This window comes from Panulirus ornatus, chromosome 11 (assembly GCF_036320965.1).
Source record: "Panulirus ornatus isolate Po-2019 chromosome 11, ASM3632096v1, whole genome shotgun sequence".
In the NCBI taxonomy this organism is placed as follows: Eukaryota; Metazoa; Arthropoda; class Malacostraca; order Decapoda; family Palinuridae; genus Panulirus; species Panulirus ornatus.
The window spans coordinates 17,032,900-17,048,921 of record NC_092234.1 but is presented as its reverse complement, the minus strand read 5'-3'; the positions used below and the strand labels follow the sequence as shown (position 1 = coordinate 17,048,921).

General features: G+C 43.0%; 1 protein-coding gene across 1 annotated transcript in view; it reads right to left on the bottom strand.

Annotated features, from left to right (window-relative positions):
- The window catches only part of LOC139751339 (serine/threonine-protein kinase Nek8-like), a 180,171-nt gene that overhangs the window by 40,510 nt on the left and 123,639 nt on the right, over nt 1-16,022 (bottom strand). The window contains 1 exon segment of the mRNA XM_071666693.1: nt 2,826-2,930. Within this exon segment, the coding sequence (XP_071522794.1) occupies nt 2,826-2,930 (105 nt within the window).

Below are 16,022 nucleotides of genomic sequence, written 5' to 3'. Positions count from 1 at the left end.
ATTATAACTATCAATAAATCTTGTTAAATACACAAACTTCAAAAAGTACCGAATTACGGTACTTTCATAACCTGGATCTTACATCTCAAAATTGAGAGGATAAACACAGGACATAAATATAAATATTCATGCAAACTAGGAAATTACACCATGTGTGATGTCTTTTTTCACGTACAGCTGGGTAGGACCAAGTTTTTTTTTGTTAACATGTGAATAAGAGCAAGGTAATTAGGTACAGTAGGGTTGAGGGTCAAGTCAATTGGGAGGTAAGTTTGAATGGAGAAAAACTGGAGGAAGTAAAGTGTTTTAGATATCTGGGAGTGGATCTGGCAGCGGATGGAACCATGGAAGCGGAAGTGGATCATAGGGTGGGGGAGGGGGCGAAAATCCTGGGAGCCTTGAAGAATGTGTGGAAGTCGAGAACATTATCTCGGAAAGCAAAAATGGGTATGTATGAAGGAACAGTGGTTCCAACAATGTTGTATGGTTGCAAGGCGTGGGCTATGGATAGAGTTGTGTGCAGGAGGATGGATGTGCTGGAAATGAGATGTTTGAGGACAATGTGTGGTGTGAGGTGGTTTGATCGAGTAAGTAATGTAAGGGTAAGAGAGATGTGTGGAAATAAAAAGAGCGTGGTTGAGAGAGCAGAAGAGGGTGTTTTGAAATGGTCTGGGCACATGGAGAGAATGAGTGAGGAAAGATTGACCAAGAGGATATATGTGTCGGAGGTGGAGGGAACGAGGAGAAGTGGGAGACCAAATTGGAGGTGGAAAGATGGAGTGAAAAAGATTTTGTGTGATCGGGGCCTGAACATGCAGGAGGGTGAAAGGAGGGCAAGGAATAGAGTGAATTGGATCGATGTGGTATACCGGGGTTGACGTGCTGTCAGTGGATTGAATCAGGACATGTGAAGCGTCTGGGGTAAACCATGGAAAGCTGCGTAGGTATGTATGTTTGCGTGTGTGGACGTATGTATGCACATGTGTATGGGGGTGGGTTGGGCCATTTCTTTCGTCTGTTTCCTTGTGCTACCTCGCAAACGCGGGAGACAGCGGGAAAAAAAAAAAAAAAAGACTGAGTGCTTGCTGGGTGTACTGCATGGCAGGTCAGTGTTTGTTGTGTGTATTGCACAACAGGACTGATTGTTGTGTGTACACCATATCTTGAATGAATGACACAGCAGGACCACATTTATGTTGTATGTCTATCACAGCAGGACTGTTAGTGTGCATTCACTACAGCAGGTCTTTGGACTCCCAGTAGTGTTCATGACCATGGCACATTCACAGGCCACCCAGAGTCAAGCGTATAAGTTTGAATCCTGGTTATGGCAGTCAGTCTACAGTCAACCCAGCTGTTCATTCACCCCTAAGGTTTGGTCGATGAAATGGGAACCTGGCTCAGGCTAGGGTATATATATATCTATTTATCAATTATACCTGACCGCCACTTCCTGCGTCAGACATCTAGACCACTTAACTTCCTCCATTTTTTCTCCATTCAAACTTACATCCTAACTAACTTGTCCCTTAACCCTGATGAACCTATATAGCATTAATGAGATGGCTTTGATTAGGGCCTCAGCTGCCCATACTGTCTCAGCTAACATAAAAAAAAATGTACAGCACAGAACAACAGTGTACGGTATGACTAAAGGTATACTATGCATACAGCACAGCAGAATCATGGGTGTGCTGTGAGTACAGCATGGCAAGGGTAAGTGTTCAGTAACCATGCAGCAATAGAAGATTAATCATATGTAATAGGTACAGAAAGTCATAATCAATCATTCACTGCATGTAAGCTACAACCGGATTAAACATTCGTTGCATGCACAGCAAGACATAAATTAGCAGGACATAAATAAGCTTACAGTGTATGTACTGCATAGCATGACTAAGTGTACAGTACCCACAAAAAGCCTTGTCTGCCCCCTCCCATATACTTTCAAAGGCGATGTCACACATACATTTTGGTACTTTGTCATATCTCCTTTGGCCTTGATTACCATCTGAAGATGTCTGAGCATGGAATTGGCAAGGTTCCTGAAGTATTCTAGGTCCACGTTCTGGATCCATAGGGTCTTGGTCTCCTGAGTGGGGCAAGGCACTGGTGGAGTGCTGCAGGAAGCAGCCACCTGATCATGTGTTCTGAGCACCCAATGTGCCTAGAAATCTCATGTGTGCCCACATTTTCTTACTTCCATGCAAGAATTCAGGCTTTCTCCTCTTTAGAAAGACAAAAGACAGCCATCTTAAAGCACAGGTGGAAGAAATACTGCGCCCATAGGAGAAATTCCCCAAATGAAGTGGCAGCCATGAAGAGTTTAGAAAAAACATCCTTCACTAGAAATAGCCTGAGGCACACTGACATAGGTTGCTGGTGCTCATACCATTGAAAACACTAGTCCCTGAGACAAAATGTAGAATGACAATAAATGTGAGCCATATATCACCTTTGAAAACATAAGGGGGGGACAAGGCTTCTTACAGACACTGTATGTTGTGTAACAAAGCAGCAGGGTCAGTTGCATGTGCAGCAAGACAGAACAATGTATACTGGGTGTATAAAATGACAGCACTAAATAAATGTTATGCGTATAGCATGGCAGGACTAACTCTCTGTTATATGTAGAGAGAATTAGGACTAAGTTTTTGTATCCTGTTGTACATGAGTGTATATTGCACACACAGAATGATAAGATTAACAGTATGTTGTGTGTACAGCACAAAAGATTAACTGAGTGAGATGTGTGAAAAGCATCTATAAATTGTTCCTGGTGAGGGAGTTTATGATATGACTAAAACAAAAGAAGGTGAAGGTACCTGTGTGTTGGGCCTGGTGAGGGGGCTAACAGCCCTGGTTCCCCACAGGTAAAGAGCATTCTCCAACGTCCCTGCTACTGTAAATGTTGACCCACATTGTACCATCTGTTAGACATAAAAGAATACCACATCTTTCATCAATACCTTCAGAGTATATATGCTAGGTCATTTATGTTTCTTAAAAGTAAAAACGAAAAATGAAAGAAAAGTAGGAGGAGGAATTCTTTAAGAGAAAACAAGTATATGAAATCAGTATTCATGACTAGTAAAGGATAAAAGCATGAAAATCAAAGAGGATGAATATTTTCCACAACACAATTAAGAAAAGATAAGTTCAGTGTCTCAAATGTGAAAGTAAATAAATATCTGATGAAAAAATTCAAAAACTTTAAAACAAAAATTCATTACAACGGGAATCACAATAACTAATCTCAAGTGGGTCGACTGTTTAACGCTACATATTCTGCATTTCCAACTTAACTGAGTTAGGGTATCCTACACCAACAGTAAAACTCACCTCAGCCAGTAATCATGAAAATAAAATTTCATAATATATTTATTATTATTTTATTTTGCTTTGTCGCTGTCTCCGGCGTTTGCGAGGTAGCGCAAGGAAACAGACGAAAGAAATGGCCCAACCCACCCCCATACGCATGTATATACATACACGTCCACACACACAAATATACATACCCATACATCTCAATGTACACATATATATACACACACAGACATATAAATATATACACATGCACACAATTCACACTCTCTGCCTTTTTTCATTCCCATCACCACCTCGCCACACAAGGAATAACATCCCCCTCCCCCCTCATGTGTGCGAGGTAGTGCTAGGAAAAAACAAAGGCCCCATTCGTTTACACTCGGTCTCTAGCTGTCATGCAATAATGCCCAAACCACAGATCCCTTTCCACATCCAGGCCCCACACAACTTTCCATGGTTTACCCCAGACGCTTCACATGCCCTGATTCAATCCATTGACAGCACGTTGACCCCAGTATACCACATCGATCCAATTCACTCTATTCCTTGCCCGCCTTTCACCCTCCTGCATGTTCAGGCCCCGATCACTCAAAATCTTTTTCACTCCATCTTTCCACCTCCAATTTGGTCTCCCACTTCTCCTCGTTCCCTCCACCTCCGACACATATATCCTCTTTGTCAATCTTTCCTCACTCATTCTCTCCATGTGCCCAAAACATTTCAAAACACCCTCTTCTGCTCTCTCAACCAAGCTCTTTTTATTTCCACACATCTCTCTTACCCTTACATTACTTACTCAATCAAACCACCTCACACCACACATTGTCCTCAAACATCTCACTTCCAGCACATCCACCCTCCTGCGCACAACTCAATCCATAGCCCACGCCTCGCAACCATACAACATTGTTGGCACCACTATTCCTTCAAACATACCCATTTTTGCTTTCGGTGATAATGTTCTTGACTTCCACACATTCTTCAAGGCTCCCAGGACTTTTACCCCCACCCCCACCCTATGATTCACTTCCACTTCCATGGTTCCATCCGCTGCCAGATCCACTACCAGATATCTAGAACACTTTATTTCCTCCAGTTTTTCTCCATTCAAACTTACCTCCCAATTGACTTGACCCTCAACCCTACTGTACCTAATAACCTTGCTCTTATTCACATTTACTCTTAACTTTCTTCTTTCACACACTTTACCAAACTCAGTCACCAGCTTCTGCAGTTTCTCACATGAATCAGCCACCAGCACTGTATCATCAGTGAACAACAGCTGACTCACTTCCCAAGCTCTCTCATCCACAACAGACTTCATACTTGCCCCTCTTTCCAAAACTCTTGCATTCACATCCCTATCAAACCCATCCATAAACAAATTAAACAACCATGGAGACATCACACACCCCTGACACAAACCTATATTCACTGAGAACCAATCACTTTCCTCTCTTCCTACACGTACACATGCCTTACATCCTCCATAAAAACTTTTCACTGCTTCTAACAACTTGCCTCCCACACCATATATTCTTAGTACCTTCCACAGAGCATCTCTATCAACTCTATCATATGCCTTCTCCAGATCCATAAATGCTACATACAAATCCATTTGCTTTTCTAAGTATTTCTCACATACATTCTTCAAAGCAAACACCTGATCCACACATCCTCTACCACTTCTGAAAGCACACTGCTCTTCCCCAATCTGATGCTCTGTACATGCCTTCACCCTCTCAATCAATACCCTCCCATATAAATTACCAGTAATACTCAACAAACTTATACCTCTGTAGTTTGAGCACTCACTCTTATCCCCTTTGCCTTTGTACAATGGCACTATGCATGCATTCCGCCAATGCTCAGGCACCTCACCATGAATCATACATACATTAAATAACCTTACCAACCAGTCAACAATACAGTCACCCCCTTCATTAATTAATTCCACTACAATACCATCCAAACCTGCTGCTTTGCCAGCTTTCATCTTCCGCAAAGCTTTTACTACCTCTTCTCTGTTTACCAAATCATTTTCCCTAACCCTCTCACTTTGCACACCACCTCGACCAAAACACCCCACATCTGCCACTCTATCATCAAACACATTCAACAAACCTTCAAAATACTCACTCCATCTCCTTCTCACATCACCACCACTAGTTTTCACCTCCCCATTAGCCCCCTTCACCGAAGTTCCCATTTCCTCCCTTGTCTTACGCACTTTATTTACCTCCTTCCAAAACATCTTTTTATTCTCCCTAAAATTTAATGATACTCTCTCACTCCAACTCTCATTTGCCCTCTTTTTCACCTCTTGCACCTTTCTCTTGACCTCCTGTCTCTTTCTTTTATACACCTCCCACTCATTTGCATTTTTTCCCTGCAAAAATCGTCGAAATCCCTCTCTCCTCTCTTTCACTAATAATCTTACTTCTTCATCCCACCGCTCACTACCCTTTCTAATCAACCCACCTCCCACGTTTCTCATGCCACAAGCATCTTTTGCGCAAGCCATCACTGCCTCCCTAAATACATCCCATTCCTCTCCCACTCCCCTTACCTCCTTTGTTCTCACCTTTTCCATTCTGTACTCAGTCTCTCCTGGTACTTTCTCACACAAGTCTCCTTCCCAAGCTCACTTACTCTCACCACCCTCTTCACCCCAACATTCTCTCTTCTTTTCTCAAAACCTATACAAATCTTCACCTTCGCCTCCACAAGATAATGATCAGACATCCCTCCAGTTGCACCTCTCAGCACATTAACATCCAAAAGTCTCTCTTTCGCGCGCCTGTCAATTAACACATAATCCAATAACACTCTATGGCCATCTCTCCTACTTACATACATATACTTATGTATACCTCGCTTTTTAAACCAGGTATTCCCAATCACCAGTCCTTTTTCAGCACATAAATCTACAAGCTCTTCACTATTTCCATCTACAACACTGAACACCCCATGTATACCAATTATTCCCTCAACTGCCACATTACTCACCTTTGCATTCAAATCACCCATCACTATAACCCAGTCTTGTGCATCAAAACCACTAACACACTCATTCAGCTGCTCCCAAAACACTTGCCTCTCATGATCTTTCTTCTCATGCCCAGGTGCATAAGCACCAATAATCACCCATCTCTCTCCATTAACTTTCAGTTTTACCCATATTAATCTAGAATTTACTTTCTTACATTCTATCAAATACTCCCACAACTCCTGTTTCAGGAGTAGTGCTACTCCTTCCCTTGCTCTTGTCCTCTCACTAACCCCTGACTTTACTCCCAAGACATTCCCAAACCACTCTTCCCCTTTACCCTTAAGCTTCGTTTCACTCAGAGCCAAAACATCCAGGTTCCTTTCCTCAAACATACTACCTATCTCTCCTTTTTTCACATCTTGGTTACATCCACACACATTTAGACACCCCAATCTGAGCCTTCGAGGAGGATGAGCACTCTACGCATGACTCCTTCTTCTGTTTCCCATTTTAGAAAGTTAAAATACAAGGAGGGGAGGATTTCTGGCCCCCCGCTCCCGTCCCCTCTAGTCGCCTTCTACGACACGTGAGGAATGTGTGGGAAGTATTCATTCTCCCCTATCCCCAGGGATAATATATATATATATATATATATATATATATATATATATATATATTGGGGAAGAGCAGTGTGGTTTCAGAAGTGGTAGAGGATGTGTGGATCAGGTGTTTGCTTTGAAGAATGTATGTGAGAATTACTTAGAAAAGCAAATGGATTTGTATGTAGCATTTATGGATCTGGAGATGGAATATGATAGAGTTGATAGAGATGCTCTGTGGAAGGCATTAAGAATATATGGTGTGGGAGGCAAGTTGTTACAAGCAGTGAAAAGTTCTTATCGAGGATGTAAGGCATGTGTACGTGTAGGAAGAGAGGAAAGTGATTGGTTCTCAGTGAATGTAGGTGTGTGATGTCTCCATGGTTGTTTAATTTGTTTATGGATGGGGTTGTTAGGGAGGTGAATGCAAGAGTTTTGGAAAGAGGGGCAAGTATGAAGTCTGTTGGGGATGAGAGAGCTTGGGAAGTGAGTCAGTTGTTGTTCGCTGATGATACAGCGCTGGTGGCTGATTCATGTGAGAAACTGCAGAAGCTGGTGACTGAGTTTGGTAAAGTGTGTGAAAGAAGAAAGTTAAGAGTAAATGTGAATAAGAGCAAGGTTATTAGGTACAGTAGGGTTGAGGGTCAAGTCAATTGGGAGGTGAGTTTGAATGGAGAAAAACTGGAGGAAGTTTTAGATATCTGGGAGTGGATCTGGCAGCGGATGGAACCATGGAAGCGGAAGTGGATCATAGGGTGGGGGGGGGGGCGAAAATTCTGGGAGCCTTGAAGAATGTGTGGAAGTCGAGAACATTATCTCGGAAAGCAAAAATGGGTATGTTTGAAGGAATAGTGGTTCCAACAATGTTGTATGGTTGCGAGATGTGGGCTATGGATAGAGTTGTGCGCAGGAGGATGGATGTGCTGGAAATGAGATGTTTGAGGACAGTATGTGGTGTGAGGTGGTTTGATCGAGTAAGTAACGTAAGGGTAAGAGAGATGTGTGGAAATAAAAAGAGCGTGGTTGAGAGAGCAGAAGAGGGTGTTTTGAAATGGTTCGGGCACATGGAGAGAATGAGTGAGGAAAGATTGACCAAGAGAATATATGTGTCGGAGGTGGAGGGAACGAGGAGAAGAGGGAGACCAAATTGGAGGTGGAAAGATGGAGTGAAAAAGATTTTGTGTGATCGGGGCCTGAACATGCAGGAGGGTGAAAGGAGGGCAAGGAATAGAGTGAATTGGAGCGATGTGGTATACCGGGGTTGACGTGCTGTCAGTGGATTGAATCAAGGCATGTGAAGCGTCTGGGGTAAACCATGGAAAGCTGTGTAGGTATGTATATTTGCGTGTGTGGATGTATGTATATACATGTGTATGGGGTGGGTTGGGCCATTTCTTTCGTCTGTTTCCCTGCGCTACCTCGCAAATGCGGGAGACAGCGACAAAGCAAAAAAAAAAATATATACATATATATATATATATATATATATATATATATATATATTTTTTTTTTTTTTTTTTTTTTTTTTTTTTATACTTTGTCGCTGTCTCCCGCGTTTGCGAGGTAGCGCAAGGAAACAGACGAAAGAAATGGCCCAACCCCCCCCCCCCATACACATGTACATACACACGTCCACACACGCAAATATACATACCTACACAGCTTTCCATGGTTTACCCCAGACGCTTCACATGCCTTGCTTCAATCCACTGACAGCACGTCAACCCCTGTATACCACATGACTCCACTTCACTCTATTTCTTGCCCTCCTTTCACCCTCCTGCATGTTCAGGCCCCGATCACACAAAATCTTTTTCACTCCATCTTTCCACCTCCAATTTGGTCTCCCTCTTCTCCTCGTTCCCTCCACCTCCGACACATATATCCTCTTGGTCAATCTCTCCTCACTCATTCTCTCCATGTGCCCAAACCATTTCAAAACACCCTCTTCTGCTCTCTCAACCACGCTCTTTTTATTTCCACACATCTCTCTTACCCTTACGTTACTTACTCGATCAAACCACCTCACACCACACATTGTCCTCAAACATCTCATTTCCAGCACATCCATCCTCCTGCGCACATCTCTATCCATAGCCCACGCCTCGCAACCATATATATCATTATTTTTTTTATTTTACTTTGTTGCTGTCTCTCGCGTTTACGAGGTAGCGCAAGGAAACAGACAAGAGAAATGGTCCAACCCACCCCCATACACATGTATATACATACACGTCCACACACGCAAATATACATACCTATACATCTCAATGTACACATATATACACACACGGACACATACATAGATACCCATGCACACAATTCACACTCTCTGCTTTTATTCATTCCCATCGCCACCTCGCCACACATGGAATACCATCCCCCTCCCCCCTCATGTGTGCGACGTAGTGCTAGGAAAAGACAAAAAAGTCCCCATTCGTTCACACTCAGTCTCTAGCTGTCATGCAATAATGCCTGAAACCACAGCTCCCTTTCCACATCCAGGCCCCACACAACTTTCCATGGTTTACCCCAGACGCTTCACATGCCCTGATTAAATCCACTGACAGCACGTCAACCCCAGTATACCACATCGATCCAATTCACTATATTCCTTGCCCGTCTTTCACCCTCCTGCATGTTCAGGCCCCGATCACTCAAAATCTTTTTCACTCCATCTTTCCACCTCCAATTTGGTCTCCCACTTCTCCTCGTTCCCTCCACCTCCGACACATATATCCTCTTTGTCAATCTTTCCTCACTCATTCTCTCCATGTGCCCAAACCATTTCAAAACACCCTCTTCTGCTCTCTCAACCACGCTCTTTTTATTTCCACACATCTCTCTTACCCTTACATTACTTACTCGATCAAACCACCTCACACCACACATTGTCCTCAAACATCTCATTTCCAGCACATCCACCCTCCTGCGAACAACTCTATCCATAGCCCACACCTCGTAACCAAACAACATTGTTGGCACCACTATTCCTTCAAACATACCCATTTTTGCTTTCCGAGATAATGTTCTCGACTTCCACACATTCTTCAAGGCTCCCAGGATTTTCGCCCCCTCCCCCACCCTATGATTCACTTCCACTTCCATGGTTCCATCCGCTGCCAGATCCACTCCAAGATATCTAAAACACTTTATTTCCTCCAGTTTTTCTCCATTCAAACTTACCTCCCAATTGACTTGACCCTCAACCCTACTGTACCTAATAACTTTGCTCTTTTTCACATTTACTCTTAACTTTCTTCTTTCACACACTTTACCAAACTCAGTCACCAGCTTCTGCAGTTTCTCACATGAATCAGCCACCAGCGCTATATCATCAGCGAACAACAACTGACTCACTTCCCAAGCTCTCTCATCCCCAACTTCATACTTGCCCCTCTTTCCAAAACTCTTGCATTCACCTCCCTAACAACCCCATCCATAAACAAATTAAACAACCATGGAGACATCACACACCCCTGCCGCAAACCTACATTCACTGAGAACCAATCACTTTCCTCTCTTCCTACACGTACACATGCCTTACATCCTCGATAAAAACTTTTCACTGCTTCTAACAACTTGCCTCCCACACCATATATTCTTAATACCTTCCACAGGGCGTCTCTATCAACTCTATCATATGCCTTCTCCAGATCCATAAATGCTACATACAAATCCATTTGCTTTTCTAAGTATTTCTCACATACATTCTTCAAAGCAAACACCTGATCCACACATCCTCTACCACTTCTGAAAGCACACTGCTCTTCCCCAATCTGATGCTCTGTACATGCCTTCACCCTCTCAATCACTACCCTCCCATATAATTTACCAGGAATACTCAACAAACTTATACCTCTGTAATTTGAGCACTCACTCTTATCCCCTTTGCCTTTGTACAATGGCACTATGCACGCATTCCGCCAATCCTCAGGCACCTCACCATGAGTCATACATACATTAAATAACCTTACCAACCAGTCAACAATACAATCACCCCCTTTTTTAATAGATTCCACTGCAATACCATCCAAACCTGCTGCCTTGCTAGCTTTCATCTTCCTCAAAGCTTTTACTACCTCTTCTCTGTTTACCAAATCATTTTCCCTAACCCTCTCACTTTGCACACCACCTCGACCAAAACACCCTATATCTGCCCCTCTATCATCAAACACATTCAACAAACCTTCAAAATACTCACTCCATCTCCTTCTCACATCACCACTACTTGTTATCACCTCCCCATTAGCACCCTTCACTGAGGTTCCCATTTGCTCCCTTGTCTTACACACTTTATTTACCTCCTTCCAGAACATCTTTTTATTCTCCCTAAAATTTAGTGATACTCTCTCACCCCAACACTCATTTGCCCTCTTTTTCACCTCTTGCACCTTTCTCTTGACCTCCTGTCTCTTACTTTTATACATCTCCCACTCAATTGCATTTTTTCCCTGCAAAAATCGTCTAAATGCCTCTCTCTTCTCTTTCACTAATAATCTTACTTCTTCACCCCACCACTCACTACCGTTTCTAATCAGCCCAACTCCCATGCTTCTCATGCCACAAGCATCTTTTGCGCACTCCATCACTGATTCCCTAAATACATCCCATTCCTCCCCCACTCCCCTTACTTCCATTGTTCTCACCTTTTTCCATTCTGTACTCAGTCTCACCTGGTACTTCCTCACACAAGTCTCCTTCCCAAGCTCACTTACTCTCACCACCCTCTTCACCCCAACATTCAGTCTTCTTCTCTGTTTCAGGAGTACTGCTACTCCTTCCCTTGCTCTTGTCCTCTCACTAACCCCTGACTTTACTCCCAAGACATTCCCAAACCACTCTTCCCCTTTACCCTTGAGCTTCGTTTCACTCAGAGCCAAAACATCCAGGTTCCTTTCCTCAAACATACTACCTATCTCTCCTTTTTTCACATCTTGGTTACATCCACACACATTTAGACACCCCAATCTGAGTCTACGAGGAGGATGAGCACTCCCCGCGTGACTCATTCTGTTTCCAATTTTTAGAAAGTTAAAATACAAGGAGGGGAGGATTTCTGGCCCCCCGCTCCCGTCCCCTCTAGTCGCCTTCTACGACACGTGAGGAATGCGTGGGAAGTATTCTTTCACCCCAATCCCCAGGGATAATATATATATATATATATATTTTTTTTTTCATACTATTCGCCGTTTCCCGCGATAGCGAGGTAGCGTTAAGAACAGAGGATTGGGCCTTTTTTGGAATATCCTCACCTGGCCCCCTCTGTTCCTTCTTTTGGAAAATTAAAAAAAAAAAAAAGAGAGGGGAGGATTTCCAGCCCCCCGCTCCCTCCCCTTTTAGTCGCCTTCTACGACACGCAGGGAATACGTGGGAAGTATTCTTAATCCCCTATCCCCAGGGATAATATATATATATATATATATATATATATATATATATATATATATATATATATATATATATATACACACACACATATATATATATAAGCGCAAGGAAACATATGAAAAATGTAAGAAATAATTTAGAAAACTGAAACTTCTAGCTTGAAATGAAATGAAAAATGAATGTCACATAATGGTTCAACCTCTGGCTATGTAAAAGGGAAATGTATAATTTATCTACACAACGTCAATAGTAGTTTTCATCAATTTCACCACTGTATATATATATATATATATATATATATATATTTTTTTTTGCTTTGTCACTGTCTCCCGCGTTTGCGAGGTAGTGCAAGGAAACAGACGAAAGAAATGGCCCAACCCACCCCCATACACATGTATATACATATGTCCACACACGCAAATATACATACCTACACACCTTTCCATGGTTTACCCCAGACGCTTCACATGCCCTGATTCAATCCACTGACAGCACGTCAACCCCGGTATACCACATCGCTCCAATTCACTCTATTCCTTGCCCTCCTTTCACCCTCCTGCATGTTCAGGCCCCGATCACACAAAATCTTTTTCACTCCATCTTTCCACCTCCAATTTGGTCTCCCACTTCTCGTTCCCTCCACCTCCAACACATATATCCTCTTGATCAATCTTTCCTCACTCATTCTCTCCATGTGCCCAAACCATTTCAAAACACCCTCTTCTGCTCTCTCAACCACGCTCTTTTTATTTCCACACATCTCTCTTACCCTTACGTTACTTACTTGATCAAACCACCTCACACCACACATTGTCCTCAAACATCTCATTTCCAGCACATCCATCCTCCTGCGCACAACTCTATCCAAAGCCCACGCCTCGCAACCATACAACATTGTTGGAACCACTATTCATTCAAACATACCCATTTTTGCTTTCCGAGATAATGTTCTCGACTTCCACACATTCTTCAAGGCTCCCAGGATTTTCGCCCCCTCCCCCACCCTATGATCCACTTCCGCTTCCATGGTTCCATCCGCTGCCAGATCCACTCCCAGATATCTAAAACACTTTACTTCCTCCAGTTTTTCTCCATTCAAACTTACCTCCCAATTGACTTGACCCTCAACCCTACTGTACCTAATAACCTTGCTCTTATTCACATTTACTCTTAACTTTCTTCTTTCACACACTTTACCAAACTCAGTCACCAGCTTCTGCAGTTTCTCACATGAATCAGCCACCAGCGCTGTATCATCAGCGAACAACATCTGACTCACTTCCCAAGCTCTCTCATCCCCAACAGACTTCATACTTGCCCCTCTTTCCAAAACTCTTGCATTCACCTCCCTAACAACCCCATCCATAAACAAATTAAACAACCATGGAGACATCACACACCCCTGCCGCAAACCTACATTCACTGAGAACCAATCACTTTCCTCTCTTCCTACACGTACACATGCCTTACATCCTCGATAAAAACTTTTCACTGCTTCTAACAACTTGCCTCCCACACCATATATTCTTAATACCTTCCACAGAGCATCTCTATCAACTCTATCATATGCCTTCTCCAGATCCATAAATGCTACATACAGATCCATTTGCTTTGCTAAGTATTTCTCACATACATTCTTCAAAGCAAACACCTGATCCACACATCCTCTACCACTTCTGAAACCACACTGCTCTTCCCCAATCTGATGCTCAGTACATGCCTTCACCCTCTCAATCAATACCCTCCCATATAATTTACCAGGAATACTCAACAAACTTAGGGAATCAGTGATGGATTGCACAAAAGATGCTTGTGGCATGAGAAGAGTGGGGGGTGGGTTGATTAGAAAGGGTAGTGAGTGGTGGGATGAAGAAGTAAGATTATTAATGAAAGAGAAGAGAGAGTCATTTGGACGATTTTTGCAGGGAAAAAATGCAATTGAGTGGGAGATGAATAAAAGAAAGAGACAGGAGGTCAAGAGAAAGGTGCAAGAGGTGAAAAAGAGGGCAAATGAGAATTGGGGTGAGAGAGTATCATTAAATTTTAGGGAGAATAAAAAGATGTTCTGGAAGGAGGTAAATAAAGTGCGTAAGACAAGGGAGGAAATGGGAACTTCAGTGAAGGGTGCAAATGGGGAGGTGATAACAAGTAGTGGTGATGTGAGAAATAGTGAGTATTTTGAAGGTTTGTTGAATGTGTTTGATGATAGAGTGGCAGATATAGGGTGTATTGGTCGAGGTGGTGTGCAAAGTGAGAGGGTTAGGGAAAATGATTTAGTAAACAGAGAAGAGGTAGTAAAAGCTTTGCGGAAGATGAAAGCCGGCAAGGCAGCAGGTTTGGATGGTATTGCAGTGGAATTTATTAAAAAAAGGGGGTGACTGTATTATTGACAGGATGGTAAGGTTATTTAATGTATGTATGACTCATGGTGAGGTGCCTGAGGATTGGCGGAATGCATGCATAGTGCCATTGTACAAAGGCAAAAGGGATAAGAGTGAGTGCTCAAATTACAGAGGTATAAGTTTGTTGAGTATTCCTGGTAGATTATATGGGAGGGTATTGATTGAGAGGGTGAAGGCATGTACAGAGCATCAGATTGGGGAAGAGTAGTGTGGTTTCAGAAGTGGTAGAGGATGTGTGGATATATATATTCTTTCTTTCTTAACCCTGGGGATAGGGGAGAAAGAATACTTCCCACGTATTCCCTGCGTGTCGTAGAAGGCGATTAAAAGGGAAAGGAGCGGGGGCTGGAAATCTTCCCCTCTCGTTTTTTTTTTTTTTTTCCCAAAGGAAGGAACAGAGAAGGGGGCCGTGTGAGGATGTTTCCTCACAGGCCCAGTCCTCTGTTCTTAACGCTACCTCGCTGAGATGGGAAATGGCGAATAGAATGAAAGAATATATATATATATATATATATTTTGCTTTGTCGCTGTCTCCCGTGTTTGCGAGGTAGCGCAAGGAAACAGACGAAAGAAATGGCCCAATCCACCCCCATACACATGTATATACATATGTCCACACACGCAAATATACATACCTACACAGCTTTCCATGGTTTACCCCAGACGCTTCACATGCCCTGATTCAATCCACTGACAGCACGTCAACCCCGGTATACCAACATCGATCCAATTCACTCTATTCCTTGCCCTCCTTTCACCCTCCTGCATGTTCAGGCCCCGATCACACAAAATCTTTTTCACTCCATCTTTCCACCTCCAATTTGGTCTCCCACTTCTCGTTATCTCCACCTCCGGCACATATATCATCTTGGTCAATCTTTCCTCACTCATTGTCTCCATGTGCCCAAACCATTTCAAAACACCCTCTTCTGCTCTCTCAACAACGCTCTTTTTATTTCCACACATCTCTCTTACCCTTACGTTACTTACTCGATCAAACCACCTCACACCACACATTGTCCTCAAACATCTCATTTCCAGCACATCCATCCTCCTGCGCACAACTCTATCCATAGCCCACGCCTCGCAACCATACAACATTGTTGGCACCACTATTCCTTCAAACATACCCATTTTTGCTTTCAGAGATAATGTTCTCGACTTCCACACATTCTTCAAGGCTCCCAGAATTTTTGCCCCCTCCCCCACCCTATGATCCACTTCCGCTTCCATGGTTCCATCCGCTGCCAGATCCACTCCCAGATATCTAAAACACTTTACTTCCTCCAGTTTATCTCCATTCAAACTTAC